Here is a 16,857-nt window from a genome sequence, read left to right on the forward strand (position 1 = left end):
AGGGTCAATTTGCATATTACCTCTTTATTATATAGGAGGATAATCTCGTGTACTGATATTTGACTTTTATTAGAAAACACATTGTTTATAATGGCTACTTTTAAATAATTTTTAGTTACTGTCCAGAGAATACCCCCTACCCCAGAATCAAATATTAGCTTTGGATATGTGAGCTTTTACTATCCGAAGCGATATTATAATTAGCATTGAATGGTCACCTTTACAAAGTTCCAATGAGGTATAAATCCTATGTTAATATTATAAAGCAATTGGTGTAAGAGATTCAAGTAAAATAAAAGCAATGGCTGATAGAAAAGACAAAAACTGTACCATCCCTGTAGCTATTTTAAAATGTTTTAAAATTATACACACTCAGCTTAAAAATTCAAATATACACAAGAGTATAAAGTGAAAAGTAAAAGCCCCTTTATCCTACCTAACTTCTAGCTCCACTTCCTACTACAGCACAGTCAAATATGGAAGCTATTAGCTAGATGTGGCTAAATTCAACCAAAAATTTAAAAATTCAGTTCCCCACACTTGCTGTATTTCAATCGCTCAATTACCACATGGTGTTAGAGGCTACCATTTTGTTCATTGGTTACTGTTCTACAATAACCATAATTAGGCAGTAGCATATATACAGGGTGTCCCAAAAAATGTATACATACTTTAACAGCTGATAGCTCAATTTTCAAAATGAAATATGTTAATAAACACTGCCTTTATAATTATTCAGTGTACACACTTTTTGGGACACCATTTATATGCATGTCTTATTATAAATTATACAAATTATATATTATGGATACAAGTCTCTTATCAGATATGATTTTCAAAACTTTCCTTCCATTCTGTGGCTTATCTTTTTACTTTATTGATAACATCTTTTAAAGCACAAAATTTAATTTTGAAACAGTACAATTCATTTTTTTGTTTTGTTACTAGTGCTTTTGGTGTTGTATCTAAGAAACTATCACTTTGTTCAAGGTCACAAAGATTTACTTCTGTTTTCTTATAAGAGTTTTATTGTTTTAACTCTTATATTTAGGTGTATGATCCACTTTGAATTAAAATTTGTAGGAGGTATAAGGTAGAAGTCCATTGACACATGGTTATGCAGCTTTCCTAAGACTCTCTGTTGAAAAGACAACTCTTTTCCACTGAATGGGATTGATACCATTGTCAAAAAGTCAGCTTATAAATATATGAATTTATTTCCGAACTCTAAGTTATATTTTATATTCCCTTGACCTATACATCTATCTTTATCCAGTTCTAAACTGTCTTGATTACTGTAGCTTTGCAATAAGTTTTAAAATTGGTGTGAGTCTTTCAACTTTCTTTTTAAAGGTTCTTTTGGCTATGGGTCCCTTGCATTTCTGTCTGAATTTTATCATTAACTTGTCAATTTCTGCAAAAAGAGCCAGCTGGGATTTTGATGGGAATTGAATCTGTAGACCAATTTGGGCAACACTTCCATCTTAACAATGTTAAGTCTTCCAATCCATGAACAAAGATGTTTTCCCATTTTTTTAGATCTTTAATTTCTTCATTATTCATAGTGATGCTACTATAAATTGAATTTTTTAAAAAAAGTCAACTTCAGAATGTTCATTGCTAGTATAAAAATAAAACTGGAGTCACCACGTTGAGGACCATGTTGCTTCCAAACATCCTGCTCACTGGTACACCATGGGTCGCTAGACAAAGAACTTGTATCAAGATCAGTACCGAAACACATTAACATGGGTGATTAAGCTCAAGAAGTCTAGTCACTGGATGCATGGAGTCTGGCAGGATGGCTTCCCCAAGAGCACGCCGAAGGATGCACAGATGATGGCACAAACCCTGAAGAATTATGGGGATTACAGAATGAGCCAAGAGTTATCAATCAGATGTTGGCATTTACCTATCTTCTGATATGTGACCACAATTCTAAATGATGCAAAAATTCCTTCAAGCCATGCTAAGAAAGCTGCTATTGATGCAGCTGATGTGCAATTGGCAACCCACTGTCCTCCCCCAATAAATTTTTCATTGGATATTGCAAGGCAACAAAATCAAACCCATTGCCATTGATCAAGCCACATTCAGGCCCTAGATTGCCACCTGATAGATATTGCTTGGCTGCTCCAAACTATAGACTTGGAAGTCTTTCCAAAAAAGGCATCTATTTCTGCAGAAAGAATAACAGTTAGTTAAGCGTTGGTTTAGTTACTAGAAGACCAAGTACTCTCTCACACTTGGCACATCAACCCCACAAATCATGTCAGTTTCAACTAAAGCAGGGACTCCAATGTCCCTCACAATACAAAGGTTTATAGTACAGATGCCCACTTCATAGTTCCCAGCTGTGAAAGCATCAATTCCTGTAAGATCAGCAGTTCAGAATGCCCTAATTAATCCATCAACTGCGTCCAAAATCATTCTTATTACCACTAACATGATGTCATCACAAGATACTGCCAATGAATCATCAAATGCATTTAAAAGAAAACATGAAGATGATAACTTGCAATCTGGCCTTGATGTATGTAACGTGTGGTCTTGAACCCACTGTACTGAGATTAAACATGCGTGTTGGATGTTTTCAAAAACTTTAATAGTATTTAATAAGTAAATACAGTTACCAGTGTTTAATTGAAATGTGTTTTCTTTAATAGAATTTACAATGGTTTTTCATCAGCCTTTAACTGTAAAAAAATAAAGTTGTCATTCATAAAAAAAGAAATAAAACAGATTTTTATATATTGATCTTATATCTATCCTATAACCTGTTGAACTCATTTGTTTTAAAATTTGTTTTGAATTCTTTAGGACTCCCTATACAATGAAACATGTCACTTGTAAATACATTTAGTTTTCCTTCTTTTCCAGTATGCTTGCCTTTTATTTCTTTCTCTTGCCTAATTGCCATGGTTGGAACCTCAAGTACAGTGTTAAATAGGAGTGGTGAGAGAGAACATCCTTGTGTTCTTCCTAATCTTAGGAGAGCATTCAACATTCAGTCTGCTGCCATGAAGTATGATCTTAGGTGTGGGTTTCTGATAGATGCCTTTTATCATGTTGAGGAAGTTTCCTTTCATTTCTAGCTGTTGACTAAGTTTATCATGAAAGGGTGCTGAATTTTATCAAATGCTCTTTCTGCGTCTATCAAGATAATCATGGCAATTTTGCCCTTTATGACATGGCACGATTGATACTCATTATTCACAATTCTGAATTTTGCATTTTCCAATTTATTTGTAATCCCAGAATCAATATTTGAAGCACTTTTTTGATCACTCACAGACATGTACAGACCAGTGAAGATTTTGAGTTCCTTGATGTGCATGCTCTCAGCTGAGGTCGAACAATGCAATGCCTTCTTGTGTCCGCTCTCCTACAGAGATGACCAGAGGCTAGAGAAGACGGGGACAGGGCAGTGTAGTGCAAGAAGGTCTGGCTCTGGGGCCATTTGGATAGCTTTGAATTCCCAATCTGACGCCTGTTAGTGGAATGGTCTCAGCAAGGCACTTAATACTTCTGAACCTCTTTCTCTTTTGTAAAATAAAGAAAACAGAATATACCAGGATAAGTTGTTTTTAGGATTTAAGGTTGCTTCTGGGTAGAACCAAAGGCAATACAGTTATCTCTTAAGGTGAGTAAATTTCAATAAAAAAATACATGTTATCAAGGAAGACATGTCCAATGTTTGTAAGAGTCAGACCAACAGCGACCAAGATTATCCAGTAGCAAACTTATCTTAATGTCTAGCTTTAACTTAGACAAACATTTCGTCACCTCTCATGTGCTTTCATGACCTTAGAACAAAAAATTTCAGCTTGTTCTACAAAAATTTATATACAAACCTTTTAACTCACATTTGTAGCAAAAAACCCTAAAGTTTGTACATTTCTAGATTATTTACAGATATGTATATTTACATATCTATTTTTAAATCTATCTACAAAAATAATATCTATCTCAGAACCCGTCAGGGAGGCAGTGTGTAGTGGCATAAACATGGGCCTAGAAATCTGGAGGTTTCAGTGCCAGCTCTCACTTAAACAAGATGCCTCAATTTGTTTCTCCTGCTGATAAAATGAGGTTAAGCTTGATGATCATTGGTTCTAAAAACACAACGACTTATTCTACAATAATGCCATTCCCACTGTTCTTACTTCAGAGTGGTCAAAATGAAAGTATTTTTGTTATATACACGTAAACTGATATACATCTACACCTCACTCTTAGAGAACAAACCAGCCAATTCACAAAACCTTAAAAGAGAAAGGAGGATGAGGAAGTCTGTGATTAAATAATATAACTGCAACATCTCTAAGTCCTGAGCTTGCTGTGAAACAGCTGTTATTAATTTTCTCTTTTACATACACATACGTGCTTTTTCACAATACCTCACTTTCTATAAGACTGTTGCATATGAGGCATCTAGTAATTCTGATAACTTTCAAAAACAAGGAGGTCACTTTTCAGAAATCCGGAGCCCATCAGAGAAGCTGAATGGTATTTCATCAGTTGTCTCGACCGGCACGTTACTTCTACCAAACTGACATGAATAATGGTGTGTATGATGACTTGAAATAAATGCATCTGCAGTCCGGCTGCATCGACAGCTATCCGATGGTACGGCACTACTTGAATTACCAAGATGTGAATGGTAAACACCAAGGAATGAGTCTTGAGAAGAATGATAATGTTCGGCTCCCACCGAGGTGGATGTAGAGCTCTGGTAAGGGCCACTGCACATAATACAAGTTTGAAAGCAAGTCTTCCTTCCTGAACCTCGGTGGATGTCTAGTTTAGCAATGAGAGGTTTCCCAACATTCACTTCCTGCTTTTCCTCTATGGTATCTTCCAATCCGGAGTACTGATATGATAAGCATACTGTGAAGATCAGATGTTCCTGAAAAGGAAAAGGAGTAAGTATATTCATACAAGTAAAGAAAAACCAAGCAACAGTGAAAATCCACTCGCACTCCCCTTTTTCAGGTTCAAAATCCTCAGGCATCCTTTACACCTTCCCTACATGAGAAAGGCCGGCTATAGTCTTCTCATTTCCCCTCAATCAATATTTTGAATTCATATAATTCTAGTCCTTACTATTAAAGTAGTCAAAATCACAGAGATCCTGTGTTATATTCCTGATGAACAGTGAAAAGGTATCTTCCAAGCAGTGGGGTTTCAGAAACTTCTCCTTGGAGATGGGGGTAATTCTTTAATGAAACAATACTCTGGCTTTATATCCAAGCCAAAAAGTTATCTGTTTTTAAAATATTGTGAAATAATAATCCACAATCATAGGTGGTATAACTAAATCAGAAAATGGGCTGATTTTCAAAGCTCAAAGGAGAATATAGATTAGCTATGAACAGGGTGACAACAGGTTATGTCTGTTGTCCATCTGCAAATGTCAATAGGGCCCACTTCATTCCCTAAGTTTTGGCTAACACATTCAATGGTCATGCAGCTATGAATAAATTACAAACTCAGGTTTGGCAAGGATATGCTTTTATGAGAAAGCTCAATCATAAAGAGGTAATGATATATAAGTTAATAAGAAATGAAAAATAGATAAAAATAAATTCTGATTCTAATTTGTTATTTGTTTTGTAGATTATCATGATGTTGGAAAACTTAGCCACAAATCCTAACTGAATCTGAACACCACATTGAAATTTAAGACACATACTTTCTGGAAGTTCGGAAAAAGAACAATAAGAATAACAAATATTTAAGGAGTGCTTGGTAAGTTTTCTGATGGTAAACAGCTAACAAATATTCTTTCTTTTTAAATTTGTTTTGTAGAAAGTCACGGAAACCAGGAAATGATTATTTGAAAATGCTGAGATATTTAAAAGCAGACTAAGCTCTATGTCTCTAACTTTTCAGCAGCATGGAGGGCAGTCACATATACTCTCATGTGAAAACCCTCAGGCTGTCAACAGAAATAGAACACAAGCTGAAAAGGGTCACTGCTAAGACTCACGTATATCAGTTATCTCTACTTTATTTATTTATTTATTTATTTATTTTTTAAATATATTTTATTGATATTTTACAGAGAGGAAGGGAGAGGGACAGAGAGTCAGAAACATTGATGAGAGAGAAACATCAATCAGCTGCCTCCTGCACAACCCCCACTGGGGATTTGCCCGCAACCAAGGTACATGCCCTTGACCGGAATCGAACCCGGGACCCTTCAGTCCGCAGGCTGACGCTCTATCCATTGAGCCAAACCGGTTTCGGCAGTTATCTCTACTTTAATTTCATACTCAATGAAGCAGCACATCCTATACAAAGGTCACATGCCCAAATAAATTTTCGCTTTCATAAAGTTTTGTTAGTTACAAACAGGAAAAAGTAGCAACCTTTAATTTTTGCAGTGAACTGAGTCTCGTGTAGAGGCAATGCTTGGGAAGCTCCTTTGACACTAAATAGCTGCCGGTTTCTTCAGGCGTCCCTTTATTTGCATCTTTTGGGTCAATATCTAGGTCCTGTGAAAATCAGTAAATGTTATTAATGAAATCACAACATTGTCTATGACAATAAAACATCTTAACAGGTCTTGCTCTCTCATGAATACTGGCCTAATTAGGTAATCATTTATTCAGGACTAAAGAAACAATGAAAACAATGTTCTAGGAATAACAGGAATCTTAAATTTTGTGCTGTTACATTTAAAATGTTAGCTCTGAAAGGATAGTTACTTTCAAACTATCCCTAGAAACACTTCTTAACCTACTCAAGATTTCTTTTTTAAGTTTGAGCCCCATGTAGTGGCTCCTGGATTCTCTCCTTCCTCATTCATCACTTTGGGGAAGGTGTAGAGAATTTATATGACTCATATATTTAAGAAGAATAAATGGACATGCCAAAGACTGCCTTTCCCTTTATCTTCTTTTAGAGCCAATCTTTACACATTTCTAAACTTGACAAATTTAAGGTATGCTGGTGATTAGTTTTCAAATAATATGACCATTGTTACTAAAATACAAATAAGTATTTATATATGTTCTATACATGTATACATATTTCTTTTATATTTACCATCAACTTTAAATTTTCCAAAATTTAGTCTTTAGTAATGAGGATATGTCATTAATTGTAAATAATAAAAAAAGGAGAGCCTTACAAGTGGAAAATCGGTAACATAGGCATCGCACATTATTATATCTGGCGGTTTGTGGACTATACTTGTGTAGATTATCATGACGTTGGAAAACTCAGCCGCAAATCCTAACTGAATCTGAACACCACATTGAAATTTAAGACACATACTTTCTGGAAGTTCTGAAAAAGAACAATAAGAATAACGAATATTTAAGGAGTGCTTGGTAAGTTTTCTGATGGTTAACAGCTAACAAATGTTCTTTCTTTTTAAATTTTATTTTATTTTTGACAGTATTACAGACACCTCCCATTTTCTCCCTCTCCACAAAACCCCCGCCCCACCCAGGCCTTTCCCATGCTGTGTCCATGGGTTATGCATATATGCATGTATATTCTTTGTTTAATCTCTTCTTATCCTCTCCCCTCTACCTCACCCCTGCCCACAAAGGTCTGTTATTCTGTTCCATGCATCCATACCTCTGGACCTATTTTGTTCATCAGTTTATTTTGTTACAAATATTCTTTATAGGGCAAAATATAGTTAGAACACTTTCTTTTTTAAAAAATTGTTATATAACTAACAAATTGTTAAAGATATATACTGCCGGAAGCTAATTCCAGCATGTCAGCAGGGCTGAATCATCTGGAATGGCTGTAGGCATTTCCCCAAACCTGAAAAGGATGCACAAATGATTGCTTGCTGCCAGACAGCTGAGAGCATTTCAATCTACATGTTATTGCCTCCTGCTGGTCAAACACCTGAACAGTCGAAGGCAGTTCCTCTAATCCGACAATGGATTCTGTATATTAAACCCTGGCCTTTGATGTGTGTATCTACCTTGCCTTAGGATAATTTGTGTTAATAAAGAGCAAGGGGTTCTGAGACAGAGAGAACTTGGTTTCTGTAGCTAAGTTTTCTCTGGCTCCCCAAAATGCCTTCCAAAATTATGTTTCGTCTCTGGACTCTTTATTAATTTACACACAGCGCCTTCTCCATATTTCTGAACCCCTTCTAGATGCTGGATCAAGACCCCCGGCATTAATACACAATTAAAAAACAACAACAACAACAACAACAAAAGCCCAGTATTCTGCTAGTCAAGTAAATAAAAATCTTTCATTCACTGTTTTCTTATGGTTCTTGTCCCTTCACATATATAATTGTGAAGTATGCATACAGTTGTAAAAATATTTTTCCTGTTGCTGCAATTTTCATGAAAAAAGTATTTAAAAAATGTTTTAACACCAGTCCATCATGGTTGATTTTGGATTTTAGTAGTATGTTTTTATTGATTTTAGAGAGAGAGGAAGGGAGGAGGAGAGGAATAGGGAGGAAGGAAAGGATGGAGGGAGGGAGAAAAACATCAATGTGAGAGAGAAACATCAATAGGTTCCCATAACCTGGGTATGTTCCCTGACCAGGAATCCAACCTGTGACCTTTCAGTGCACAGGACAATGATCAACCAACTGTCCAGGGTGAAAATAGTTTTTAATAAAGCATAATGTCACTAAATGTTTTGTTACCTTTAAAATTTTGCTACTGTTAAATATAATATTTCTGGGCTTTATTGTTTTTGTATCATAGTAATTTCTTATATATACTAAATTCTTTAGGGTTGTTGGATATAACTATTTGATAGAGCCTTACAATTGTGACAGTTTCACATTTACAAAGAATATAACTATACTATAGTTTCTCCATAACATTTCTACAAGGTAATATTAATTTTTAAAAAGTTTGCCTATTTGATGGGGTTAAAAAAAACACAACTTATGCCAACATAGATTTAATTTTCTTTTCTATGATGACTATTTTAGTTTGTTATTTTCTATATTTGTTTCTTAATTATTAATATATTCTCTACTATGTGAATTGTTGAATTTGTATTCTTTAATTATTAATTAAGGGTGGTCTTAATGGTTTAATTTTACTATTTTGCATGAGCTCTGTATTATAAAAAATTATCTACTTATCAAATTTGTTACAAATACTTTCTATCTTACCTTTCAGTTTCATTTTATAAAAAGGTTTTATTTACTGTTGATCTTTACTACTGTGATTTTGTTATTGTTGATTAGAGATTTTTTGAAGGAAGAGAATCAATTTCAATTACTTATCCCATTATCTGTCAAGATAATTTATGGCATTTTACATTTTAATATGTTAATTTACCTGAAAATATATTCTCATATATTATAAAAAATATATTATATAGGAGTTCAACAAATACAATTATTTTCAATTATCCATAAAGAGGGATTCACAGCATAGGTGTTTTGAACATAGAAAATCCAAAATCTTTATTTCAGTCAATAATTTAAACTTACTTTTTCACAAAATCACAAAGAATTACCAAAGGTAATTAAGTTACAGATATGAATGCCACCTCACCTTCCTTTTCTCTTCATCACCAACCCACTTATTCATCCAAGTGTCAAAGACAAAATGCTCAATGATATTTATGGGCAGATAGTATTTGCAGACCACCACGTGTGTCTTGTTACATGTGTGATCTCATTCAATATCAACAGCCCTATCCAGTAAGTGCTATTTCTTCTGCCCATTTTATAGATAACATGTTTATTAAGTGGTAGGGACAGGATTAGAACCCAGGCTTGTCTGAATTTTAAAAGAGAACACAACAGCTCACATACAGGACAATCTAAGAGATGGTACATGAGGTAAATTGAAAATTATTTTTTAAATGATTATATTCTAATTTTGCCAATGGTTAAAATAATGAATTAAATACTATACTATTTCCAACACCAAATAAATCAATGTAATATCTGTAACCAAAACATTTGTTCAGTTTTATATTTGTCCAATTAGCTAAATTATTTTCACTACAAAATTGGGAGGGCCCTGGCTGGTGCAGCTCAGTTAATAGTCTGGCTTCGTCTTGTGCACCAAAAGGTTGCTGGCTTGATTCCTGGTCACAGGGCACATGCCTGAGTTGCAGGCTTGATCCCTGGTAGGAAGTGTTTAGGGGGTAGCCAATCAAAATTTTTAAAAAAATATATTTTTGTTGATTTCAGAGAGGAAGGGAGAGGGAGAGAAAGATAGAAACATCAATGATGAGAGAGAATCATTGATTGGCTGCCTCCTGCACACCCCCTACTGGGGATTGAGCCTGCAACCTGGGCATGTGCCCTTGACTAGAATCTCACGCGGGATCCTTCAGTCCACAGACGCTCTACCCACTGAGCCAAACCAGGTAGGGCCGATAAATGTTTTTTTTTTTTTAATATATTTTATTGATTTTTTACAGAGAGGAAGGGAGAGGGATAGAGAGTTAGAAACATCGACGAGAGAGAAACATCGATCAGCTGCCTCCTGCACACCCCCTACTGGGGATGTGCCCGCAACCAAGGTACATGCCCTTGACGGGAATCGAACCTGGGACCCTTGAGTCCCCAGGCCGACGCTCAATCCATTGAGCCAAACCGGTCAGGGCCCGATAAATGTTTTGATGTTTCTCTCTCTCCCACTTCCTCTCTCTTTAAAAATCAATACATTTTCTTTAAATGGGAGGAAAGCTGTATAATTAGGAGGAAAAAACTTTATGATTTAATATAAGCACATTCTAGAAAGAGCTCACAAAAAGCAGCCTTTGCTGTACCGTGTGCCTTGGCCCACTGCAGGTTCCGCACCAGAGACTCTGCAGAGTACGCGGTTCCTTGAATTGGATCAGTCAGTGCTCTCTTTTCAGACAAGCTACTTCGAATCTCCAGAGCCTGTTTGCCTTTGGTGAGATGGCATTTACCCATATCTAAAAGATAAGAAGTAAATATTATTTTTTAGAACATAATCCTTCCATTACCTTTTAAATACTTAGGTCAAGAACTCTCCCATACATCAGGTTATGCTCTCAATAGCATTTATGCACTCAACAAATATTTACTAAGCACCGAAGTGTGTCAGGCATGGTTCAAAGTGCTAGGATGTGGCAGGGAGCAAACATAAAATGACTGAACTGGCTCGCTTCTAAAGGCCCCTCTCTAGCTTTTATCTTCTATAGTTCTAATAATACACCCTCACTAGTAATATTCTAAGCCTTGAAATTCACAAAGAGCTGAAAAGTATATTTCTTCACTGAAAGGGTAATTTTATGTCTATACTCTGCTGAGAAGTAGATTTAGTTAGTAAACATATGACTATACATCTATGAGAAAGTTAAGATATCCTGTCTTTACCACAGATTTCTTTATTTTTAACAAAGGAAATTATGTGTTAAAACCACCAGCAGGATTAAAGCACCGCCACTGCCCTGCCCCGGCCATTACCCCAGGTACTGCGCATCCTCCCACGCACGTTTAATTTCTACTCGTGGGGAGGTGTTGGTAAACAGTGTCTGCCCAAGTTTTAGGTTTTGAACTTAACACCAATGTTAGGCCATATACATTCTTGGTATATATCATATATGGGTGAACTGGTGCTTTTTATTAAGTTTTTAAAATAGTTAAATTATATTTAAAATACAAAATTAGAATAAACCATTTTAGAGTTTCTGAAGCACCTTCATAGATGTTTGAAAATAACTGACATACTTTCAAAGGCTTTTTTTTTTTTTCAGCATCAGAAACTTTTCTTCAAATAAGAGCTTAAATAGAAGCTCAATATGTAAAACAGATAAAAGCAGAACTTGTCTGGTTGAAGGAGGTCTGAGCCCCAGCTGTCTATGTTGAATGGGAAAGTGGTTAAGTCAAGTGACCCAGCTAAAAGATCTGCATTGATAAAAACATGACAATAAACAAATGTGACTAACAGCTGTTAGTGAAGCATTCAGACACTTTATATTCAAACTGCCATCTTTGGAACATGAAACTCCAGTAACTAGTTTGCAAAAGAATTGCCTTCTTTTTGATACGGCTTATAAAATGATATTTCAAAAAATACATGTCAATCTACTGATGTAACACTACCTATTTAGTACCTGACCCAAGCACAGCATGTACTGGCCGACAGGGAAGGGAGTGGAAGGAAATGAAAGACCTGGTGTTAGATCTCTAGGATCATGTCCTTAACACGTTTAGCACCGTGTCAGTCACCGGTGACTGAAACGGAAAGGGAGACAAAACAGGCTTGGCGCTTAATGTGTTAAAGCAAAAATTTAAAACCACTAAGTTTATCAAGAAAAAAATGAACCCAGTTTTTTTCCACCATGGCCTCAAAATTTCTGTGAAGTTTCATCTGTCTGATGCTGAGAGAGAATGCTGGTTGAATAATTCTTTTGCAAACAAACTTGGCAACATGAGGCACTAGGCATAGAAACAAGGTAAAGAGCTGTGAGGATCAATTTTTATTCATTTCTCATCATGTCTGGGTTCAGCCCTGTAGTTCAAGTAGCGCTGCACAGGCGGCATGTGGCTAAGTCAAGAGAGAAGGAAGGAATTAAATAGGAGTGATGCTGAGCATGACATTAAAAATTATTTTATAAAATAAGTATTAATTCCAAACCTGCACAATGATAATAGGAATAAAATAATTACCACACAGAGAACCCTGAGAAGGTTTCTCTTTATTTTTTATTTTACCTTCTGCAACTTCATCCAGTAACACAGTAATTTTCTTGTCTTCCAATAATCTGTCTTTTAAAAATTTCATGAAGATTCCATTTGCCAATCCAGAATGCTGGATTTCAAAAGCTTCTGCTCCTTGACACCTTAAAAATAGCAAAAATAAAAAATGTTTTAAAAGCAAACACTTGCCATGTGGGGTAAATACTGATGAGCCTCAATTGTTTCCCTGCCTCTTGCATGATATCCTAATTAAAGAGTTAATCTTTACACAGGAACTAAATGCTTTGGTGCTTAGTAAAAAAAACGGTGCCAAGATATGAAGTGCTAAAGTAAGTTATTTAAAATTTGCTATAAAAAATATCAAGGAGCTCTGGCCAGTGTGGCTCAGTTGGTTGGGTGTTGTCCAGTGATTCAAAGCGTTGCCAGTTTGATTCCTTGTCAGGGCACATGCCTAGGTTGCAGGCTTGAACCCCAGTAAGGGGAGTGCAGGAGGCAGGCGACAGATGTTTCACTCTCACATCGATGTTTCTCTCTGTCCCTCTCTCTAAAAATTAATAAAAATATATTTTAAAATGTTAAAAATATCAAGGAGGAAAATTAATTCCCATATGTCTATGGATATTTCTAGGCTTCTAATTTACAATAAAAAAATAACAAAGAATAAAGGAATCTTAAATATAAACATAAAAGTTTCTTACGTGGCATATCCAAACACAATGTTGGCAGTGACTTTCAATGCATCCAAGATTGGAATGGTATCATCGTAGTCATTTCTATTTAAAAGGTAGGAGGGGAGAAGGCCAAATACAAAGGTAAAAAGTTAAACAGTATTTTTACAAAGAGCACAAGTAACAATGTAATAAAAATATAACACTATTCTACTATACATAATTAAAAATTATAGATTCAAAATTCCTTTATCTAATCACCTACATATTTACCAAAACTAACCCAGGGTATCTACACTGTTTAGACATATTTTCTCTTGTATTTACAATGGAGTTACAGTTGAACTCTGGCATTGGATTTTGGCTAGCAATGATGAGCAAGCAAAAACGTGTGACTCTGAGAGGCATAATCATTAGTTCCCTTCCTTAGTAACATGGGTGGACAAACGGGATCTGGCTCAGCTAAACTCTCTGGATCTGCAAAACCAGGACTGACAAGCGTGAGCAGCGCCCAGCACTAGGGATGCTGTTTCTATGAGTTTCCAGAGCAGGCGTCCTCAAACTGCGGCCCGCCGAGGACATTTATCTGGCCCGCCAGGTGCCACTGCCTGTCCTGCTTAGCAGCCGACTCGTCCCAGGCCCGCAGTGCGCTAGAAATTTGTTCATAGTTTTTTGTTGTTTTTTTTTAAACTATAGTCCGGCCCTCCAACGGTCTGAGGGACAGTGAACTGGCTCCCTGTTTAAAAAGTTTGAGGACCCCTGTTCCAGAGGAATAACTGCAGTGGCCTTAGAGGCGGTCTGAGCAGCTGCACCTTTTGTAGAATGAGTAAATATCCAGACCCTTCAGTTCTTTACTTTTGTTCTACAGCAAATAGGAAAAAGTTAAAATAATTAAGTACACACAAAGAAAATATAGTTTCCTCTAGGTTTCTTCTTAATCAGCTTCGATCTATACACTTCACAAACTTAAGGGGTTCTTAGCATGTGTAGGTTTGCCTTAGATGTAATGTGCCAAGGTTGATATTTAACTCCAACAAGCTTCGTTGAATAAAGATGAGAGAGCTTACCTTTTCCTACACATGTCCAACAAGAACACATTGAGCCCAGTTTCTTTTTCTTGCATCAATTTCAGTATATTCTGCACACAGAGACAGTTTTCAGACCTATATGGATTTGGAGCATCAATAGGAACCATAAAGCTGTTCCCAAAGTTTTCATAACCATGTCCCGCATAGTATAATAATCCTGAAGAGGGGTAAAAGGGGCAAAAGTTAATTCTAAATCATACTCTGAACATGTATGTAGCACTCTTTAAAAAGTATAACTTTGATTTTCTCCAAGTTAATGCAAACTTATTTAAGAATTTCCCAGTTATAAATACAGTCCATGTTAACTAAATGTACATTGAAAATTATTTTGACAACAGCCTTCATTTTAGTACTGTGTTTTTTCCCATTCATACAATTGGGTTATTCAATTCTTCCATTCATTTAGTAGATCAGTATTTAAAGGGAAGACTCTGTGCCAGCCACTGTCCGGGCTTCAGGATTACCAACAGAGACAAAATCCCTGCTTTCATGAAGTGGCAATCTTGAGAACACAAACAAATAAATACACATATGTCAGATGGAGGAAAAACAATGTTCCAGGGAGAACTATAAAGCAGGGCAGGTGAAAAGGAGTGTGGGCTGGGGCACACTCCTATTTATCTGTTTTATTTTGGGTAGTCAGTGAAGGCCTCCCTACTATGGGGACATGTGAGCAGTGGCCTACAGGATATGGCGGACAAGCTGAATATTAGGGGCAGCACATTCTAGGGATCAGGTGGAGGAATCTCCAAGTGGGAATGTGCTTTGCATGGGGACAGTTGCAAAGTCCTGTGGATGAGTGGTGTGAGCTGGGGGTGAGCAATAAAGTTTAGTACTGTATTTTAAACCAACATCAACATGCTGTTTTGAAGCGTGTTTTAATTCATAAACATAATACATTTATAACCAGCAGTGTATAATGGAATTCAATTCATCTCATGGTGGATATAGAAAGGAAAAGGCTGAGGACTTTCTGACTCATTTGTCTCCTCCCTGAGACCAGTAGCTCCTGAAGGCAGGGCAGTCCACATTTACCTGTGTATTCCTGGCATACAGTGGGCGCTCAGTAAGTACTTAATAGATGAATGAATAATCACAATTGAGATGAAAAACAACCACAGTATCAAGCAAAACAAATTCCATAGGCATTTCAATGCAATTAATAAGGGTTCTGATAATATAAACAACTTTTTCTAAGAAGAGAAGGGAAATCTGATTTCACGGATCATTACTTCTTCTTTTATGTTATGAGATATAAATATCATTAATTTTTCATCTAGAATCTCTTGAATTAAAATCTAAAATTTGGGTTAGTTTCAGTAATCAATAGATGAGCCATTATTTCTTTTTTTTAAAAAATATATTTTATTGATTTTCTACAGAGAGGAAGGGAGAGGGATAGAGAGTTAGAAACATCGATGAGAGAGAAACATCGATCAGCTGCCTTCTGCACACCCCCTACTGGGGATGTGCCCGCAACCAAGGTACATGCCCTTGACCGGAATCGAACCTGGGACCTTTCAGTCTGCAGGCCGACGCTCTATCCACTGAGCCAAACCGGTTAGGGCTGAGCCATTATTTCTTTACTGAGAAATGATACTATGAAAACTGCACCAAACAACTCTAAAGATTTTCTTGAAGTTTGTTTTAGCTGTAAAAAAAGACACAACAAAAATATCAGGATGGGCTTCCTTATAAAAATATTTGAGAGAAGTACTTGTGAAGACAATATCCCGTAAGCATGCAATCTCTAGAACCCACTAATTTTGTTCTCTTAGATTCTGGAATGAGACTTCTTTATATAGTATTCTAAAGTTAATAGTAAAAAGGCCTTTAGATAGGGAACAACAACAAAAACACCAATATAGTGGTTACAGACCCAACTCCAGCAGAGAATGTGGCTTTGAACATACACACACACACACACACACACACACACACACACACACACACTTGCAGGATCCAGGTCTTCTACTTATTAAAATAACGAAAATGATCCTTTCATATGACAAAACAGACAACACATTAATTCTGTATGGGTTTAATTTATATCTCATGTGTGCCCTGAATATAATCACGTAAGTACTGCAGGAAATGAAAAAGAAAAGGAAGACTAAGTTCTTGTCCCCGAAGTTCTTGCAACTCAGTCAGGCAAACTCATGTTGTTAGTTAAACAACAAAGGAAATTAGCGTATAATTATTACCATAATTTTTGCAATCAGGGCAGCCCTGTATGATATGAGTGAAGCACAGAGAGGAATATAAGTGTGAGGGGTAGTAAACGCATGGTTTTGGGAGAAAGGGTACAATCTGGAAAGGCAGAAGGAAAGAGTTATAGTACAGGTAGGGAGAACAGAAGCCAACAGGGCTCGGACCTGAATGACAGCTAACAGGAAGAATACTATTCTGGCAAGGAATTAAATAATCATAAATGAAAATAAGAGCACACAGATAGGGAGCA

At 36.3% G+C, this 16,857-nt stretch overlaps 1 protein-coding gene and 1 pseudogene across 3 annotated transcripts in view; one reads left to right on the plus strand and one right to left on the minus strand.

Moving 5' to 3' along the window:
- The first annotated feature begins 1,786 nt into the window (after positions 1-1,786).
- Positions 1,787-2,347, plus strand: LOC308256548 (transcription initiation factor TFIID subunit 9-like; annotated as a pseudogene). The gene has a single exon. The product of its transcript is annotated as a transcription initiation factor TFIID subunit 9-like (transcript).
- A 244-nt stretch (positions 2,348-2,591) lies between these two features.
- The window catches only part of MALT1 (MALT1 paracaspase), a 58,882-nt gene continuing 44,616 nt past the window's right edge, over positions 2,592-16,857 (minus strand). For both annotated transcript variants that reach the window (XM_080686458.1, XM_080686459.1), the window contains exons 11-17: positions 14,376-14,553; positions 13,339-13,413; positions 12,656-12,783; positions 10,741-10,890; positions 7,139-7,296; positions 6,375-6,500; positions 2,592-4,909 (exon numbers count right to left, since the gene is read on the minus strand). In XM_080686458.1, coding sequence (XP_080542584.1) covers positions 4,469-4,909; positions 6,375-6,500; positions 7,139-7,296; positions 10,741-10,890; positions 12,656-12,783; positions 13,339-13,413; positions 14,376-14,553 — 1,256 coding nt within the window. In that variant the 3' untranslated portion in view covers positions 2,592-4,468. The remainder of the gene's footprint in view (positions 4,910-6,374; positions 6,501-7,138; positions 7,297-10,740; positions 10,891-12,655; positions 12,784-13,338; positions 13,414-14,375; positions 14,554-16,857) is intronic.

The sequence above is a fragment of the Plecotus auritus genome, assembly GCF_963455305.1.
Source record: "Plecotus auritus genome assembly, chromosome: 8".
Taxonomy (NCBI): domain Eukaryota; kingdom Metazoa; phylum Chordata; class Mammalia; order Chiroptera; family Vespertilionidae; genus Plecotus; species Plecotus auritus.